Below are 16,423 nucleotides of genomic sequence, written 5' to 3'. Positions count from 1 at the left end.
TATTTTGAGTATAGGACAAGTCCTCACATTGAACACACACAGTGAAAGAGTGACTCTGGCGGTACTTTTTAAAATGCTGTCAAATGTCAAAATGGGTCAAAGAGACTCCTTTATAAATAAATAAAAAATGTTCCCTTGTAAATAAATAAAGAATCTGGTGTAATATATTTACATACTGCATATCTATACTGCATGTGACTTGGAGCACTTTAGGAATCAGCAGTGCCTTCTTGCACATTTACAACGATTATATCCCCTCTTTGTTTGGCCCAGTGAGTATGCCTACATGTATGTGTCAGGGTGGGGGGCGGGGGGGGGGTTTCACAGAGGGAATCTCATCATTTGTGTTTCACTCGTCTTCTCATCTCCCTCACTGCAAGCGTCTGATGTGTGTGAAGGAATCAGAGCGGATAAAACTCTCTTTCGTCGCTGTCAGCAGTTAACAGCTTTGACTTTACACTGCCTTGTGTCACCCAACCCCCCCCCCCCCAACTCCCTAGTGTATTTGTTTTTGTGTGCAATTGTACGGGTGTGCCCTCTTGTTGTTGTTGTTTTTAAGCGAGAATGAGTGTGTACGTGTGTGTAGCGCTGCAATGGTGTGTGAAGAGATTGGCTTCAAAGATAGTGAGTTAATTAAAAATGAAAATGCTGATGATTAACTGATGGAAATAGAATGTTCCACAATGGGGGTATACATAAGGAGGGGGTCGCGTCTTTCTACGTGGAAATTAAGAAAATTGTGGGTGAAAAGAGCAACTGCTCATATCTGAATTCCAGATTACAGTCTGAAAACTTGGTTGAAATACTTCACCCAATGATATGTCTAAAAGGGACTGAGCCAACGCTGGGTTATTAATACCCACCACGTTGAGTTGAGGAGTTGACCCTATACAAGCTTTTGATCCAATAAGGGGTAAAAACTACCCATATTGATGAGGGTTACCAGGTTATTAGTATAGCTGTGGTTAAAAAGAACACATTTCATTACCAACATTTTCTAAGAGGAAGAAGCATCTTCCTGTTGTAAAAGGGTTACCACAAATCATTTTCTTTGGGTGGGTTGTCCACGCTGGCCAGAATTTGATTACTAATCCCTGTGCCCATATAGTCAGTGGTTTTACCCACTGAAACATCCAGCAGCCGCCAACATTTATGAAGAATGTTACACTAAATTGACTTTAAGTACCCTAAAGTGGCGACCAACTTTAGTTCTTTAAAGCCCGTCACCCCCCAACTCCTACAACCCAATCTGTTGGGCCAAAATAATTCACACAACTTTGGGTAAAAGTAACAATGAGCTATAAGAAATCCACAGCTTACCAGCGAGTGGGTTAGGAAAACAATCCAGCATTATTTTTTGGTATGTGTAGGTTAATCGAGAAAATAGGACATACCTGTGGTATATTTTATGTCATTTAAAAGCTTGTATAAACGCATGCAAAAATACCTGACAGTTTCCTCAGATTTTGTTGCCACTTTGTTTGTTTTCATGCAGCAGGAGTGAGACAATCTCCTCTTCCTCTGTGTTTTGCCAACTCGACTCTTTTTTTTATTATCTAAAAGCGACACAAAAGCCTTGGCATGAAAAATGGAGGAGCTCCTACATCAAGCTTTCTGTTACCAAGAGATTGGACAGAGAAGTTGTATCACTCCAGCTGCTGCGGTTACCTTTCCGGTCCCGGTATGTAATCTTCCCTCCGCTCCAGCGGAATGAAATTATTTTCTCTCACATTGCATTGTTGCAAGGTGAAATAATCCTCCTGCTGTTTGGAGGGGAGGAAGAGTTCTTTAATGTGGAGGGAATAAGTGGAGCAAAAGTCTTATGTTATATTTATTCATTCTGTCAGTAATATATTTAATAGAAGAGTACAAGCTTCATCAAATAAATAAGATCAAATTAGTTTAGACTAAAATAAATAGAATACATGAACAGAAAACTGCAAATGTATATTAAAATGGAAACGTTTGGAAAAAAGAAAAAGGTGATTACACAATATACTGTATTTAATTGCTAGGGCTATTTCACCATGGAAGCATCATGATAAAAAGATTAAATGTTAAGGGACAGCAGTTGACCGAGTGCTTTTAGGAGCACTTTTAGTTTTCTTTCTAGCAGTGTAAGCAGGTCATACATGCAACAGGTTGCAACGGGAGGTAGGAAGGAGGCAGAAGGGGGGTCTCACAGCTCCGAGTCCCGACAGAGGACGATTTCCAGCTCAGTGCGAAACAGTTTTCCTCCGTCTGACAAAGCCATGATGCTCTTCTTGTACCCCGAGAGCCCTGTGATGTCCACATCCTACCAAAATGCAGTTTCTCGGTCAGAAAAGTTTACACTTGGATCCAGATTGCACTTTAATGTCGATATTACCATTTTGTTCTTATCAGACAGGTCCTTCAGCAAAGCATCCAGCTCCTGCTCATCAATGTAACCATTACCGTCCTGAGAAATAGAGAATAGATAACGTGGGTTGTCATAATGCAGGATTTCATGTTTATTGGGTCAATATCAATTTAAAAAAAGTTTTTCTTTTCGGGTCTGCTATGATAGCGTCACAAAATTGTATGTAATTGACTGTAAAAGTGGACAATGCATCCGTGGCTAACATCGGCTGCTATTTTGTAGTGGGTATGCGTTTTCTGTGACTATCAACAGTATTTCATCGGCACGTCATTATGAACACTCATATTTGAGAATCGTGCATGTATCTCGTCAGAAATTCAAGACGCACACACAAAAAACTAAACAAAAAACAAGCAAGTGTTTTTCACCTTATCATAGAGTGTGAAGAGGGAGTCAAATTCCTTGACTGTGAGCCTGATACCCTGCGCGCATAGGAGCAAGAAAATTGTTAGAAGCTGTGGGACATTTCTAGAGAGCAGTAAAAAAAAAAAAAAGCCCTTGCAAAGCCACATCTGATATTAATCCATGCAGATTATGATAACAGGGCCTAGTGTTGAATTAATCCTGACCAGACTAGCTAATCCTTTGACGGAAAGGAATTGTTGATCTGGTTCCAAAAACTGGACTGCATATATGGGAACAAACAGTACGTGCGGTAGGCCTTTCGGGAAGATTAAAATAGTATCTGTGCTACAAACTTTTATCATTGTCATCGCCAAATATAACTGCCCGTGGATTACATAGTGTATCTGTTTGTAATTTGAGTAGATATTTTTAATGGGATTTTACTCATGCAAAAAATCTTGAAAGCTGAGTATGACTGAACTTTTCCCTGCTTTACTCAGGGGTATTGATATGATCCCCAGCTATCACGCCTTCCCTGAAATGGACTTTTTCCGGCTTCTACGGCAATGACCTGATTTTATTAATTTTTTTACATTTCTTTTATTTTATTTCTTTTATTTTTTATTTTCTGGGCAGCACGGCTGCTTAGCATGTCGGAGCTTCACCAATTGTCTCACAATGTCAATAAAACAGAAAAGCATCACTGTTTCTGCCTTTAAACATGGCTTGTAGTGTTCAGATACTGTACGAGAGTAAAAATCATGATTGCATCATCTCACTAGCCAAGGGAAAACCACAACCTCCCTGGCAGATGTAATATTATGAAACGTGATTACCACAAGACTTAAAGTAGCCGTGTATTTGTGTCAATGTGCCATATGTCCATTCGCACTTTAAGGCCATATACTGTAATCCTCTTGTATAGTGACTCCAGTTCTGCTGAATTGCACTGTCTGCCATGGGTCTCATCTCACACATGACTTGAGTTACTCCAAAACATACACCTGCAGTATTTTATACCAAAATGTATTAGTCAGGCTCCTAATTTGTGTGTCTTCCTACCTGAAACTTCATCAAGAAATTCTCCTGTACGGGCAAGAGCCTGGGTAAGACACAAAGTTTTGAAGTACAAATTGTCGTTTGTAGGGGAAACGCGGAATATTTATGAATTGGAGACATACCTTGCCATCTCCGAGAGACCGAGCTTCCCATCGCCGTTCAGATCAAACATCCTAAGCTACAGAGAAAGAGGATTAACACGTTCATCAGCAGGGCTTCAAGTATACATGCACATGTATGTTACATTTACATCGTTTACCTCTCACACAGGAAAAAAAAACTCTCCTACACATGCATGTGCACACACGTTAAAAACACCTCACACACACAAAAAACTCTCACAGGCACAAAAAAGGCCCCACACCAATGTGTTTGTCACATTTACATAAAAAATCAACTGCACAACCCAGAAAATCTCTCACACACCAAAAAAAAAAAACACTTTTATGGCCACCCAAAAACACTCACACAAAAATATCTCACAAAAGTCCACCTAAAAATCTGTCATCCTAACCCCAAACACACACACACACACACACGTGCACACCCACACACACACACACATACACAAATTCCTTCACACACAACACAAACAAACAAATACAAATTCAAGATTACTACATGTAAATGCAACAATTGAGCAGATAAATTTAACAGTAAAAAACAAATGGCAACATCTTTATATTTCAAAGTAAAGACGTAACGCAATGTCATTGCTCCGAAAAGGTTCTTTTTGCCTCTCAAGTAGCCTATAATTTCTTTTTTGTATAAACATGATGAAACAGAAACCAATAAGTACATTCAACATTGCATATAAATGTTGAGATAGGAAGAATTCGTTATCTTATTTTCCCCAAGCAGAAAGTGTGAAATGTGAAAACAGCAAGTGTTTGACAAATACTCACAATCGTCTGCGTGTACTCATTGAGCTTCTTATCATCATAGCTCGTGTTGGCTTTCTTCAGCAGGTCTGTCAGGAAGCCCTGACAAGAGTTGGCAAGGTGAGCGAATACATGTTGTATAAATTGCATTAGCACTACGCTGGGATTATATTAAGGATAAAAATGTTTGATGAGAATGCTGGCTTCATCATAATTAATGATTTCTGTACAAATAATGAGATTTAAACAAAGATCATTCCCCTCACAGCTTCGATTTGATTCACTTGTTGTATTGTGTTGAGTGGAAAGAAATTCAAGATATTAAAGCGTTTATAACGTAAGCAGGCTTTTTAGTGTCACACAATCCGTCATATTCTGATTACGAATAACAACATAGAGAGGTTTTCGCAATGACAGATCATACCTTCAGTTCATTCGACTCAATGTATCCACTACGGTCGGTGTCATACCTTCTCCAAGCCTGCGGGAAGGAAAAGAGAAAAAGGGAGGTTACACAAGCTGCAAACATGACAACATCATAAATCATACTTCAAATAACTAAGAAACTAACTTGTAAAAGAAAAGCTTGGCAGCCACTAGATATTGTGTAAATATAGAGTTCCTCCAAGACGGATACTAAAAGCGCCCACACTAAATGCCTTTCCTCTGCTGAAGGCTGTTCTTCATCCATAATGTATGGTTGTCTCAGAATAGGCTTTAATGCTGCGACTGCACCAGGCAGCGTGAACATCGAACTGCACACTAAAGAAGGAAACCTTACCAACAGTACCACTATGTTACCAGCAATGACTTCATTAAAGCAAATGCAAACAATTCACGTTTTTGTCAAATTTGCTACAGTTCAATGGATATTGTGCTGCTCCTTCAGATCTACATGTAATGGTTACCTGGATAAAACAGCTAAACAGCTACTGTATATGCAGACGGTTACACCCTCTCAGTAAGATGCAGTAATATAGGTCATTCTTTGCAGAGGATAAGGAATATCTTTGGGTATTGCGATATCATCTGTCTACATTGGGTTGCAGCACAGTTTGTGTTTAAATATCCATCGCTTAAAGGGCTACAACACTACGACACGGATGCTATTTGTTCACTCGTTTTTCGCATTGAGCTGAATGGACATGAGGCAAAGATCAGATTTCGCATTGCAACTTAGATGAGATTTGTTTGTAGTACAGTATTTGGAAGAAAAAAAACCTCAAGATATCAAAGTGGCTTTATGAGCCACGATTTTGATACATAAAAGTAGCCTATTCGACTACAGTGTGAATATGGCTATTGTGGACATATTGGTACCACAAGAATGTCTGTAGGTATAGCTCTTTAGGTACAAGAAAGGCAAGCAAAATCACTGCATTCAAAGTCATAATAATATATCACTACTATCATACATTTAATATATATCATTTAACTATAAGTATAATAATAGATCACAATTGGAATGATTCTTGCTGCAATGATGTGTGTTATTAATTTCATAATGTTTGTAAACAATAGAATCCGAGGTAGTTCTGGGTGGTAGAAAACGTTTGACGGCCGCTAATCTGAACTGAAACAAAGACAAAAACTTGTGCTTGGTGTTACCCTAAACGACTCAGCGGAATTTGTTCGGAGGATAAATGTGTGGACCTCATAAGTACTTGTACAGAGAAGACCGTGCTATCGTGCTTGTGTGCTAATCATTTCAGCGTCAAAACAGGGCGCCTGCATGCCATTAGTTGCCGCAACAAAAACGTCAACTGGCTAATGCCAGTCCCTAAACTAGCATGTCAACTACCGGTGTGTCTGAATTAGCACCAAGTCTATTTTAATTTACCTGTTGAAATGTCAATTACAAGCAGTGTAAGCAAATTCTCTCAAATACTTTCCACTGGCAATTTACATATTCAAACTGCAGTGACGACCAAAAAGTCAAAATCATCATTGAAGCTATTTAGCCTTTTTTCTTATTCGCACTGCCATGGTCAAATGACATGTAAGGGTTTGTTTGCTAGTGGTGCCATTGGAGAAAGCTGGGTCTTTTGCTCACTGGAAGTACACGTGACATCATGTTGTAAACGCCCATGTAAGCGAGAGCAGAAAAAGGCCTTCACCAAACTGTTTGCATACACAGTGGAATTGTCCAAAATACTTCAGTCAGATGAACTAAGATTCACATCAACCAGCAGTAACAACTTAAATGATAAATAGCTGTACCCCGAGACTTCTGTCCAAATGTAATACATATGCCGATAAATCCAGATTTGATTGACACTAACTTACAGCCATGAATTCAGTGCTGGATCCCACAAACTCTCTGAAACACAAGAGGAAGTTTTCTTCTGTGGGCAGAAGCTGAGCCAGCTGAAGAGTGAGAGAGAAAATGAGAGATAGATTAGTTGGGGGTTTTTTTGTGACCTTTGAGTGTTATCTTCTTCAGATGCACTCCACCAGAGATGCATTTATAAGGCAAGTGTGTCCCAGTGAAATCAAGTCATATTTCCTCACGCTCTTCACCTCTGTCATCTCAATCCTGCCATCAGAATTCTTGTCGAAACTGGCCATAAACTCCCTCATCTTCTCCTTGAATGCAGCATGTGAAGGATCCTGCAAAGGCAATAAAGTAAAAACATGCAAAATGGGCCTCATATCATTGCCATTGAGCGGAATCCTCACATCTCCCAAATGACTATTTTTCAGGAAATTAAAAAAATGTCATCTTACTAAGTACCGGGTATAATGCCTTATACAGTATTGCTATCATATACCGTTGTGCAACAACATCAACACAACAGCACCCCAAAATCATATTCGGTCACAAATTTAATACAGTTACACAACAACAACAAAAAACACTAATGTATTATGCTGTCACTGCTTAAAAGGGTAAAGACACAAAATTCCACAGAGCTCCTGTGGCGTGCAGGAAGAGGCGGAGTTTGATGACACTTTTTAGACAGTGGGGTGTTCAAGAGACTGAAGAGATGTTTTTTTCTCAGACTATTATGAACACTTAAAATTGGTGAATAATGCATAAAAATATCTGATGAAGTGGGGTCAGGCCAACAGTATTGATTAGTGAAAAAAAAAATGAAATAGACCCTATTTGGGTAAATAAATTTTCCACCTGACGTGTGTTAGCATTAAGCTCGTGGACTCTGAGGAAACGTCATGTGGTTGTTTCAAATACACAAAGTGTAATTATCTTTGTTTTACGTTGAATTTACTTTTCTACTGAGAAAGTGTATTCGTTTTTGTACACAATCCTGCTCAGTTATTGAGAGAACTGGCTAATTTACTTGATATTGCAGTCCACTAAACATGGGACACTAAAAGTGGGGTCTTGCTAGGGATTCAAAGCGGGAGGTTTTCAATATGGTGTTCGTAAACAGTCGTGTCTTTGTTGTGAAAAAAATAAAATAAAATTGTTCAAGGCCTGGACAATTTATTGTGAAAACCTAGAGGATGAGCCGCTTTTCGGGAAATGCACCCCGAGCACTCACCACGCCTGCTCCCCGTCTTGCCAGCTCCAGCTCTCGAATGAAGTTTTCCAATTCCTTCCCTTCAATGTAGCCATTTCCTGCACAATGCAAGAGGGACAAATTAAGTTTTATGAAACTTTTCGAAAGCTTCAAGTCTCGCTAATTTGTTTGATACATTTAAATGATACGGAAGTGTTTCCACTTTAGAGCAGACACACTTTGTGTTTAGCTATCCCCAAAGCCCTGCGATTTGTACTCTAAATAAATAGAATTACAGATCACATTTCATAAAAGTATTGTACCCCCACCCACACCCTCACTATTCGTGGGGATAAGGACTGAGCCCTACTGTGAACAGAGAACAGAGTATTTCATGTCGCTGCTGGAAATGTTCATAGTTGCTTGAATTTATCAATTAAATTGTAAATATACCACAAACTATAAGGTCCAAACACTTTAATATCATTTCAAATTGATGCTACTACAATGCCCTTAAAAATAAATGGCTTGCAGAAGATTTGATTTATTTAAAAAAAAAAAAAAAAAGCATATTCCAGCCGTGGAAAATTATTTATGTGGGTGTACAAACACTTGTGTTTGGGTAACACGACAGTGAGAATTTTTTTTGTTCATTGTCCTTTTTTCTTGCTTCCAATAATGCAGCGTAATTGGAGGTAGAACTTTTTTTTTCCTGTTTCGACGTCACATTTTGCAAAACACACTTTCCTCTATATCTTGGCCAATGCAAATAGTCCACACCAAAATATCACGCAACACGTGAGGTATTTCTGAAACACTTTAATGATGAATTACTGTACATTGAATACGATAATGGTGATATGTACTGTATATTCTACTTTGCACTAGCTGAAGTGTACTTAATTGTGATTTGTTCATTTTAACCCGATTTTCAAGGCTTTTTTGTTTGTTTTATATTTGACCTCTGGCTTTCTGTGCTAGTACGCTCCACCTGGTACCAAGTGCTTTTTTTCCCCCCTGACGTGAAATTAACGAGGCATCAATTTCAAGTGAACGCCTCACCCGGTGACTAATTGTGGCACGGGTGTCTATCAGAGCGTACAACATGCAGTCTATCACAGAGCATGCATCTTTTATGTTAATTTGTCTCCCGAAGCATTAATATTCATGTCTGGTGTTAAATCACTACAGTATTACTATATCACCAGGGGAAATGATTTACACAATCTATCAGCTATTTACAAAAAGTAGTTGAAGTTCAGCTTCAGAAAGGCCCAAACACGATCAGAATCACTGACCTACAAAAAAAGAAATTAATATAAATTCTACTATTTGTCCCATCAAATTATATTCACATAATAATAAATAACAATTCTCTTCATTTCTTTGCATTTCTTTTGGCTGCAATGCTTCCAGTTTGTGTATGTGGATGTTCTTTTTTTATTATTATTATTATTTTATTTTATTTTTATTTTTTGTCCAATCAGATTTCAGGCTCTGTGTAGGACACATTGTAGTTCCGAATTCCCCTCGGAAGGCCGGTAGTGAAACCATGTAACAGTTTTGTCACCTCCGCATTTTATTCTATATCGCTGTTGTTGGGCCAGTACTTCAATTTGGCAAATGTCACTTTTTTTTTTCTCAACAGATCTAAACCACCATTGAATGCCCTGGTAATGCAAGGCCCGCCGCAGCCGCTTCTTAAAAGTGATGACATGAAGAGAATCTTCTCATGTGTTCAGAATGGGATATTTCATCCCAAAGTGACATTTTCAGCAGCAGGATTTGCTGGAGCGGAAGAAATGAATCCCAGCACTTGGGAGCAGTTGGAGTGTGTAATGAGTGTTTTCTTGACTAAGAGAGTGAAAGTGGGCAGTTCGACTGATGCTTATTGGAGCATTCTGTCCCTCTTTCTACATTATTGTGAGAATGAGTCAAATGACCGAGGATCATACATCATTTACTGTTCTGGTTTGCCCGCGAGTAACAAACAAGAAAAATGAGCATGCATGTCATTACAATGCACGCAATACAATGTCAAGATGTAGCCACGCCCCCTCTATCTTCGGCTCTTGATCTGATCTCAATTTCTTTGCGATCATTCTCCTCTTCACCTCCCTCCTGCTTTATCCGAACCTCACTGCTTCAGCTGCACACGATGTCATAGGTGGCCCGTGTCACCATCTGCGCTTTCAGATATAAACAAATCTCTGATGGAAGACTACAGACACAAAAATATTAAAAAGTCACTTGGACGTTTGTGAAATTCATAATTTCTCTCTCATTGCTGTATCTTGATCTCACACAATAGTTTTATTTTTCTGTAATTGTCTGAAATAACAAATTAGGAACTCTCTTCAATGGTATTTAACCCTTTCGGGGGCAGCTTATCATGTTATCAGGTTACAGAGTGCATGAAAAGGTTAAGCTTGATGTTTAGTTTATTTGTAGGAAGTAGTGTTAGTTTCATACTTTGCTTCGTAGGCATGCTTGAGTCCAACCAAGTAAAGTCTCTCTTTGTACTTCATTTATGAAAAAAAAATTACCGGTACTCAATATTTGAAAATGCAAATAAAATTGAAAACCGAATATACAATCAAACATACCAGACTGTGGCTTGTAGCTATGGAATCCGATACATTTTTATTTTATTATATATTTCATCTTGTAGCATTCCTGCTCTCTAAGCACCAGATCCATCCATCCATTTTTTACCACTTATCTATCCAACGCTCTAGTGAGAGTTGGAGAGCCCGACTTGAAGCAGCCAACAGTACCTCATCATCTGCCAAAAGCAGAGATGCAACACTGAGGCTACCAAACCAGACCCTCTCAACGCATCAGCTGCGCCTAGAAATTCTGTCCATAAAGGTTATGAACAGAATCGGCGATAAAGGTCAACCTTTGCGGAGTCCAACCCTCAATCCAACCCAATTCAAGAAAACAATGAGGTGCTCAATTTTATACGTATATGATTGAGGAGCCACCCCCGTCCCAGTAAAGACACAGCAACTTTATGAAGCAGCCAACAGGAGGCCCAAAATCGAACAACTGGGTTAGATTGTGCTCATAAAGTGTCTGCCAAATTTATTACATCACAGTAATCACATGAAATACATTTCTGTAGCAGTTGTTAATTTCACTATGGGTTGGCTTTGAATGGGAATTGACTGGCTAATCAAAACAGTTAATGGGAGACTGGGGGAGTGGGGGGAGACACCGTACCATGGAAGTTTTCATACCTTGTGACCCCTGAGGGCCTCATTAGCACGTTTTGCAGCTGGATCCAGTGGAGTGAGACTAGAAGATCAGCTGTGATCTCACAGGATACATATACATCAGGGAGGTGGGCTGAAGTGAAGGACAATGCATTCTATTTCCACTGATTAGAATGTTTTCATGTTCTTTTCTATGATTGAGAAGGCAATATGCAAGCCCTAAATCCCTGGCCAGGTTTCATCTCGGATTTGTGCTCTATTTTTCTCACACTCAAACACGGGGAGTATGAAACGTATTTCACTCTTTATACTCATGGTGCAGAGGGAAAAGCAATACAACAGGTGCATCTAAAAGTCAACAAAGGTAATATCTTGTTTTGACTGACGATGTCAGAGAGGTATTCATTTGATAAATTCTGTATTCATTTGATTTTGTGGTTTTTGGTTGCAATATATAACTGCACTGCTACGGATAGAAGTTTCTAATGTTTGGCCTCTCTCATGTGGATCATCAATCAACACTGAGCATTATCTTTGTAAAAATAGATTTTTTTATATTTTGTATTGCATCTGATATTTTGCATTGCATCTGATTAGATTGTGAAAGTTTTGTGATCAGAGGTGACAATTATCTCAGACAAGAATATTCAAACGTTCTGAGTAAAATGTCAGTAGCTCCTAAATGGTTTAAAGTCAGGGTGGGGCGATAGTAGTAACCCATGGTACGTGCCATAACTCATTTGTAGACATTAAAATCAATTGTTTTCAGTCCCTTGTCGTCGTATTTAACGTGAAACCAAAATAGAGGTTTCCCAGTCCCGCTATTTCATTTTGTGTGTGTCTGGTTATAATTAAATCTTGTTGTTTATTCGGGTGTGATTCCACTGTTGGCCACTAGATGGTGGCACACTATTGTGTTAACATTGTAAGTGTGAAAGACGAAGAGTACAAACAGGAAGTATTTCAAGTGGATCCTCATTTTTGAAAGATTAGAAAAAAAGATGATTGAATGTCAAAGCTGTTGGCTACTTCACCTGGTCGAAAGTTGAGTATATTTTCTGCCACCAAATTGTCAGATGCGTCGGGGGCAGGGAATCAAAAACGCCCTTGGGCCACTGGAACACCCTTCAAGGTGTGGCGGTCTGCCAAATTCCCAAACAGGGTAAACTAGATTTGCCCCACGAAAATGAAGATGTAGCATTTTTTACGAGCACACGGATGCCCGTCTACAAAAATAGGGCCCATAATGTCAATGCAAAGGGAATCACGAAACGGAATAAAAACAGTGTACGTATGGGCTTACTGACACATGCCAGGTGTACCAAGTACTGTCCCATTCCATCCCAAGTGTCAAGTATGAGTTGCAATACAAATGTGCATTAGGATACAGCACACTTGAGTGCAGATGTAACCCCCTCAGTTACATAACTTGTCTCAGAATGGCTGACGAGTTGGTTGGTCCATGCAGCATGCAAACTCTTGTTCTTTTTGCCCCAGTTATCATCCACAATCCATTTCGGTGGCATCTGTGTCACAGCTGTGATGGTGGTGTCCACAAGCTTGACAAGAAGCTGACCACTTTGTCCTCCAACTACAGAAAAAGCTTTTGATGCAATTATACTAGACTATACTGCATACACGCCTTGATTATTGATAGAGAATAAACTGCCCTTGTAATGAATCTTGTGCGCACTGGAGCTAGTTTAAAGCCCGGCTGTTGATTTATGGTGAATCTAGTTTGCATTGATCTTCTGCAAGCCGCACTCTATCAGTCAAAAAGATGTAATTTGTTCTTCCCACCAAGTGAAGAAGCTTTTAACATTTTTATCTGTCCCCCAATGAGGAAGTGTCCTCATGGAAAGTGATGCAACCACTAAAGTACAGTCCACGTGTGATTAGCAAAATATTTAAATTAATTTGTAGTCATTGTCATTTCAAGGGTCATTCCAAATGGAGTTGGTTTAGGAAGTATAGAATATAAAGGATTGTTTTTCCTTTTCCAGTGTGCACAACTTGCCTATCAGGAAACGCTATAATCTCTCTCTCTCTATATATATATATATATATATATATATATATATATATAGCAAAAAGAGTTGTTTTTCACAGAGAATAATGAATATATGCCTATGGGTATTATTTTATTGTCTGTCTACATGTGTTGCACCACCATTTGTGTTCAAATATCCATTACTTATACGTGACCTAACGGGTTAGAACACCACAAATACAATGCAAGGTTTGTTTTCCCATCCATGGTGTTTTCCAATCCATTGTCTGTTAGCATTAGGCTAGCAGATTTGTGTGTGCGTGTGTGTGTGTGTGTGTATGAGCTAAAGAATCAGTTGAGGTTCGTGTCTCAAAAAAATTTGAAAGTAATGTTATTCATAAGTCAAGGTACCACTGTACACTGTATATGATCGTGTCCAGTATTTTGTTGTTTAGGGTCACGTGAGCCTTGATCTGGATACACTCTGCTTTTGGTTTTATCCAGAATGCAAACATGCTTTTCTAGATTGACTTCTCCATTGTTTGTAATTTCAACATTTTGGGGAAATATCATTGTAAAAAGGGCTCATACTGAACCCTGCAACAGTGAGTCACCCATTACATTATGTTGCTCAGACCTGGCTTCAGACCATTTTGTAAGCTATGTTGGTCTTGTCTCAATAAAGAATTAAAATTGGATTTATGAGTCCGCTGGATGCCAATCGGGCCTTGATTCAACTCATTCTTGATCGAAGGGCAGATTGACACAAGTCTGTCAACAAATTTTCAAAAGACTATTAGATTCATGGAATGTGTAAGAAGATTAGGGGAGGTTTAGGGGGTCCTGTTGAGCCTTCAGCACTACCCATCCGTGTATGAAAGCAACTGGATGTTATCAGACAAAGCTGTATCGGTGAGCTTTAATACTACCGCAGAATTAGGTTACGGTTTGGTGTAACAGTAGAGGTCATGGATTTTGTTGTTGTTGTTTTTTGGAATGACTGGAGATTATCCTTCAATTAAAACTGAAAAATGAATATGGTAAGGGTGGCAAAGATGCTTCGTGATGTTCAGCCTTTCTCTGGCCTACCGATATTTACTTTTCTGTACATGTATTGTGTATTTACCTATTGGCAGGGTTTGTTGATCACTTTTTATTCAATAGAAAAGTGATACATGCATTTAAGAAGCCCTGTTTTAATTTTAACACAGACTAACGTTGACATTAATTTGTGTTTTGTCTTAGAATTAGTCATGATCAGTCAAGAGTCAAAGATGTTTTCATTAGGCATCTGTAAACATATATTTATTGTACTTCTTTTATCATTTTCGGACCATTTCCCCATTAGAGTTGCATGGTTCCACTTTAGCGCCATCATCTCATTTCCCTTCTTTAATTTAAATCCATCCTCCATCAGTTTACATGATGCACCTACCCCATCCCCCTTCTCTCTAGCTGTCACTCGTGAGCTCTCTCTCCCTCCCTCTCTCTCTCTCTCTCTCCCTCCCTTTCTCTCTCTCCTTTACACTCCCTCTTCACTTACTCTGCTTCTTTATAAATATTATGACAAACCCCCCACCCCCACCCCCACAACTCCTTATCGACCAAAGCGCATATTCTAACCACATTATAAAATAAGATAATAATCCTTCAATGATCCCCAAAGGGGAAATTCAGGTGATGAAGCAGTATAGGGTAAAACAGCCATTTATAAGACGCCTAAATAAATAAATAACAAAATAAATAACATTAAAGATAGTCGGAAACTATTATAGTATACCAATTTAGGTGGAGTATACCACTTTAGGTGGTATACTACATATATAAGAGACTGCCGGGGTTTTCTTCAATTTCTTGTTCATTTTAATGTCTAATACCACTAAAACTGTGTCAAGTGATTAACTGACAAAAAATAACACAAAAACACTGCTTTTGGCATGTAGTTATAAGAACTTGTGAAGTGATTTTAGTGATTATCAAGAAAATCTCAATCAGCTCTTAAATTCAACTCTTATGAGCTGTTTTTCATATATTGGCCCAAAAAAATATACCTTAAAGTCTACTGGGTATTTAAAATGGACAGTAAACTTAAGAAATAATGATGGTCTATTAATCTTTCCCCATGGCTAACATATAAAAAATGCAAGATTAGCATATAACCTTTTTTTGTGAATTGAAATTGCACACAAACCAATTTAAATATCAAGGGACGAAAAAAATAAAAAATCAACATCTAATACCACAATTTACACCAGCAGGAGTGCAAACATTTTTTAAAAATATTCACTTAAGTTTCACTCATTTGTGCTTCAATGCATGAAATGTGAATACAAAGTGAGTCATTAAATGATTTATTTTAATGTGATGAACTTTTGAACGCAGAGAAAAGAAGAAGAGCCACTGACCGTCTGCATCAAAATGTTTCCAGATGTCGATGAACTGAGCTGCGGTAAGCTCGGCCAGGTGCAGGTGAGGTTGTTGAGTCTGGGCTGCCATTTCGTTTCTCCTCCTTCGAATGGATGCACTCGCAAGCTGGATGAAAGATCAACTTTGCCTGTGTAGATCCTCGCTTTTGCTTGCCGCTCCTCACTCGCTGCTTTTAAACCCCCCCCCCCCCCCCCCCGCGTCGGCCGCACTTCTCCTTCCTGCCACCAGGGAGCGCTTCGGCCGTGAAGGCAGCCCCCCCCCCCCCCCCGACCCCGACCCCCACGGGAGCCAGGGACCACTTTCGCTGCAGGGCAGGAGGAGTGGGGCGGGGGTTTCTCCTGGGCATTGCTTATGAGTTGCCACGAAAGGATGCACAAGATGCTGCCTGCTGAGATGATTTTGTTGTTCATGATGTGAAAAACAAGCCAGAGCACCTCTCTCTCTCTCTCTCTCTCCCTAATCAAATAAAGACAGAGAACATGCGTTAACAGTCGGCTTTTACACAAACGTGTTCATTACATGCGAGTTTTTACAAAAACTTGAGACAAATGTGATTATCTCACAGATACAATGGATATAAAAAGTCACATCTGTTCAAATGCCAGGTTTTTCGGATATAAAAAAAATGAGACCAAATC

General features: G+C 39.1%; 1 protein-coding gene across 1 annotated transcript; it reads right to left on the bottom strand.

Moving 5' to 3' along the window:
• Positions 1-1,818: 1,818 nt before the first annotated feature.
• LOC147207630 (calretinin-like) lies at positions 1,819-15,949 on the bottom strand. The gene is made up of 11 exons (XM_086107542.1): positions 15,764-15,949; positions 8,193-8,269; positions 7,207-7,296; positions 6,973-7,053; positions 5,111-5,167; positions 4,711-4,788; positions 3,928-3,983; positions 3,809-3,848; positions 2,770-2,823; positions 2,369-2,440; positions 1,819-2,296 (listed from the first exon to the last, which is right to left on the bottom strand). The coding sequence occupies exons 1-11, from the start codon at positions 15,852-15,854 to the stop codon at positions 2,180-2,182; spliced, it is 813 nt and encodes a 270-aa protein (XP_085963668.1). The 5' UTR covers positions 15,855-15,949; the 3' UTR covers positions 1,819-2,179.
• Positions 15,950-16,423: the final 474 nt, after the last annotated feature.

Source organism: Hippocampus guttulatus, chromosome 3, assembly GCF_054856545.1.
Source record: "Hippocampus guttulatus isolate MCC_2025c chromosome 3, RoL_Hgut_1.0, whole genome shotgun sequence".
In the NCBI taxonomy this organism is placed as follows: Eukaryota; Metazoa; Chordata; class Actinopteri; order Syngnathiformes; family Syngnathidae; genus Hippocampus; species Hippocampus guttulatus.
The sequence above is the reverse complement of the archived record's forward strand: the minus strand, read 5'-3'. Positions and strand labels throughout refer to the sequence as shown.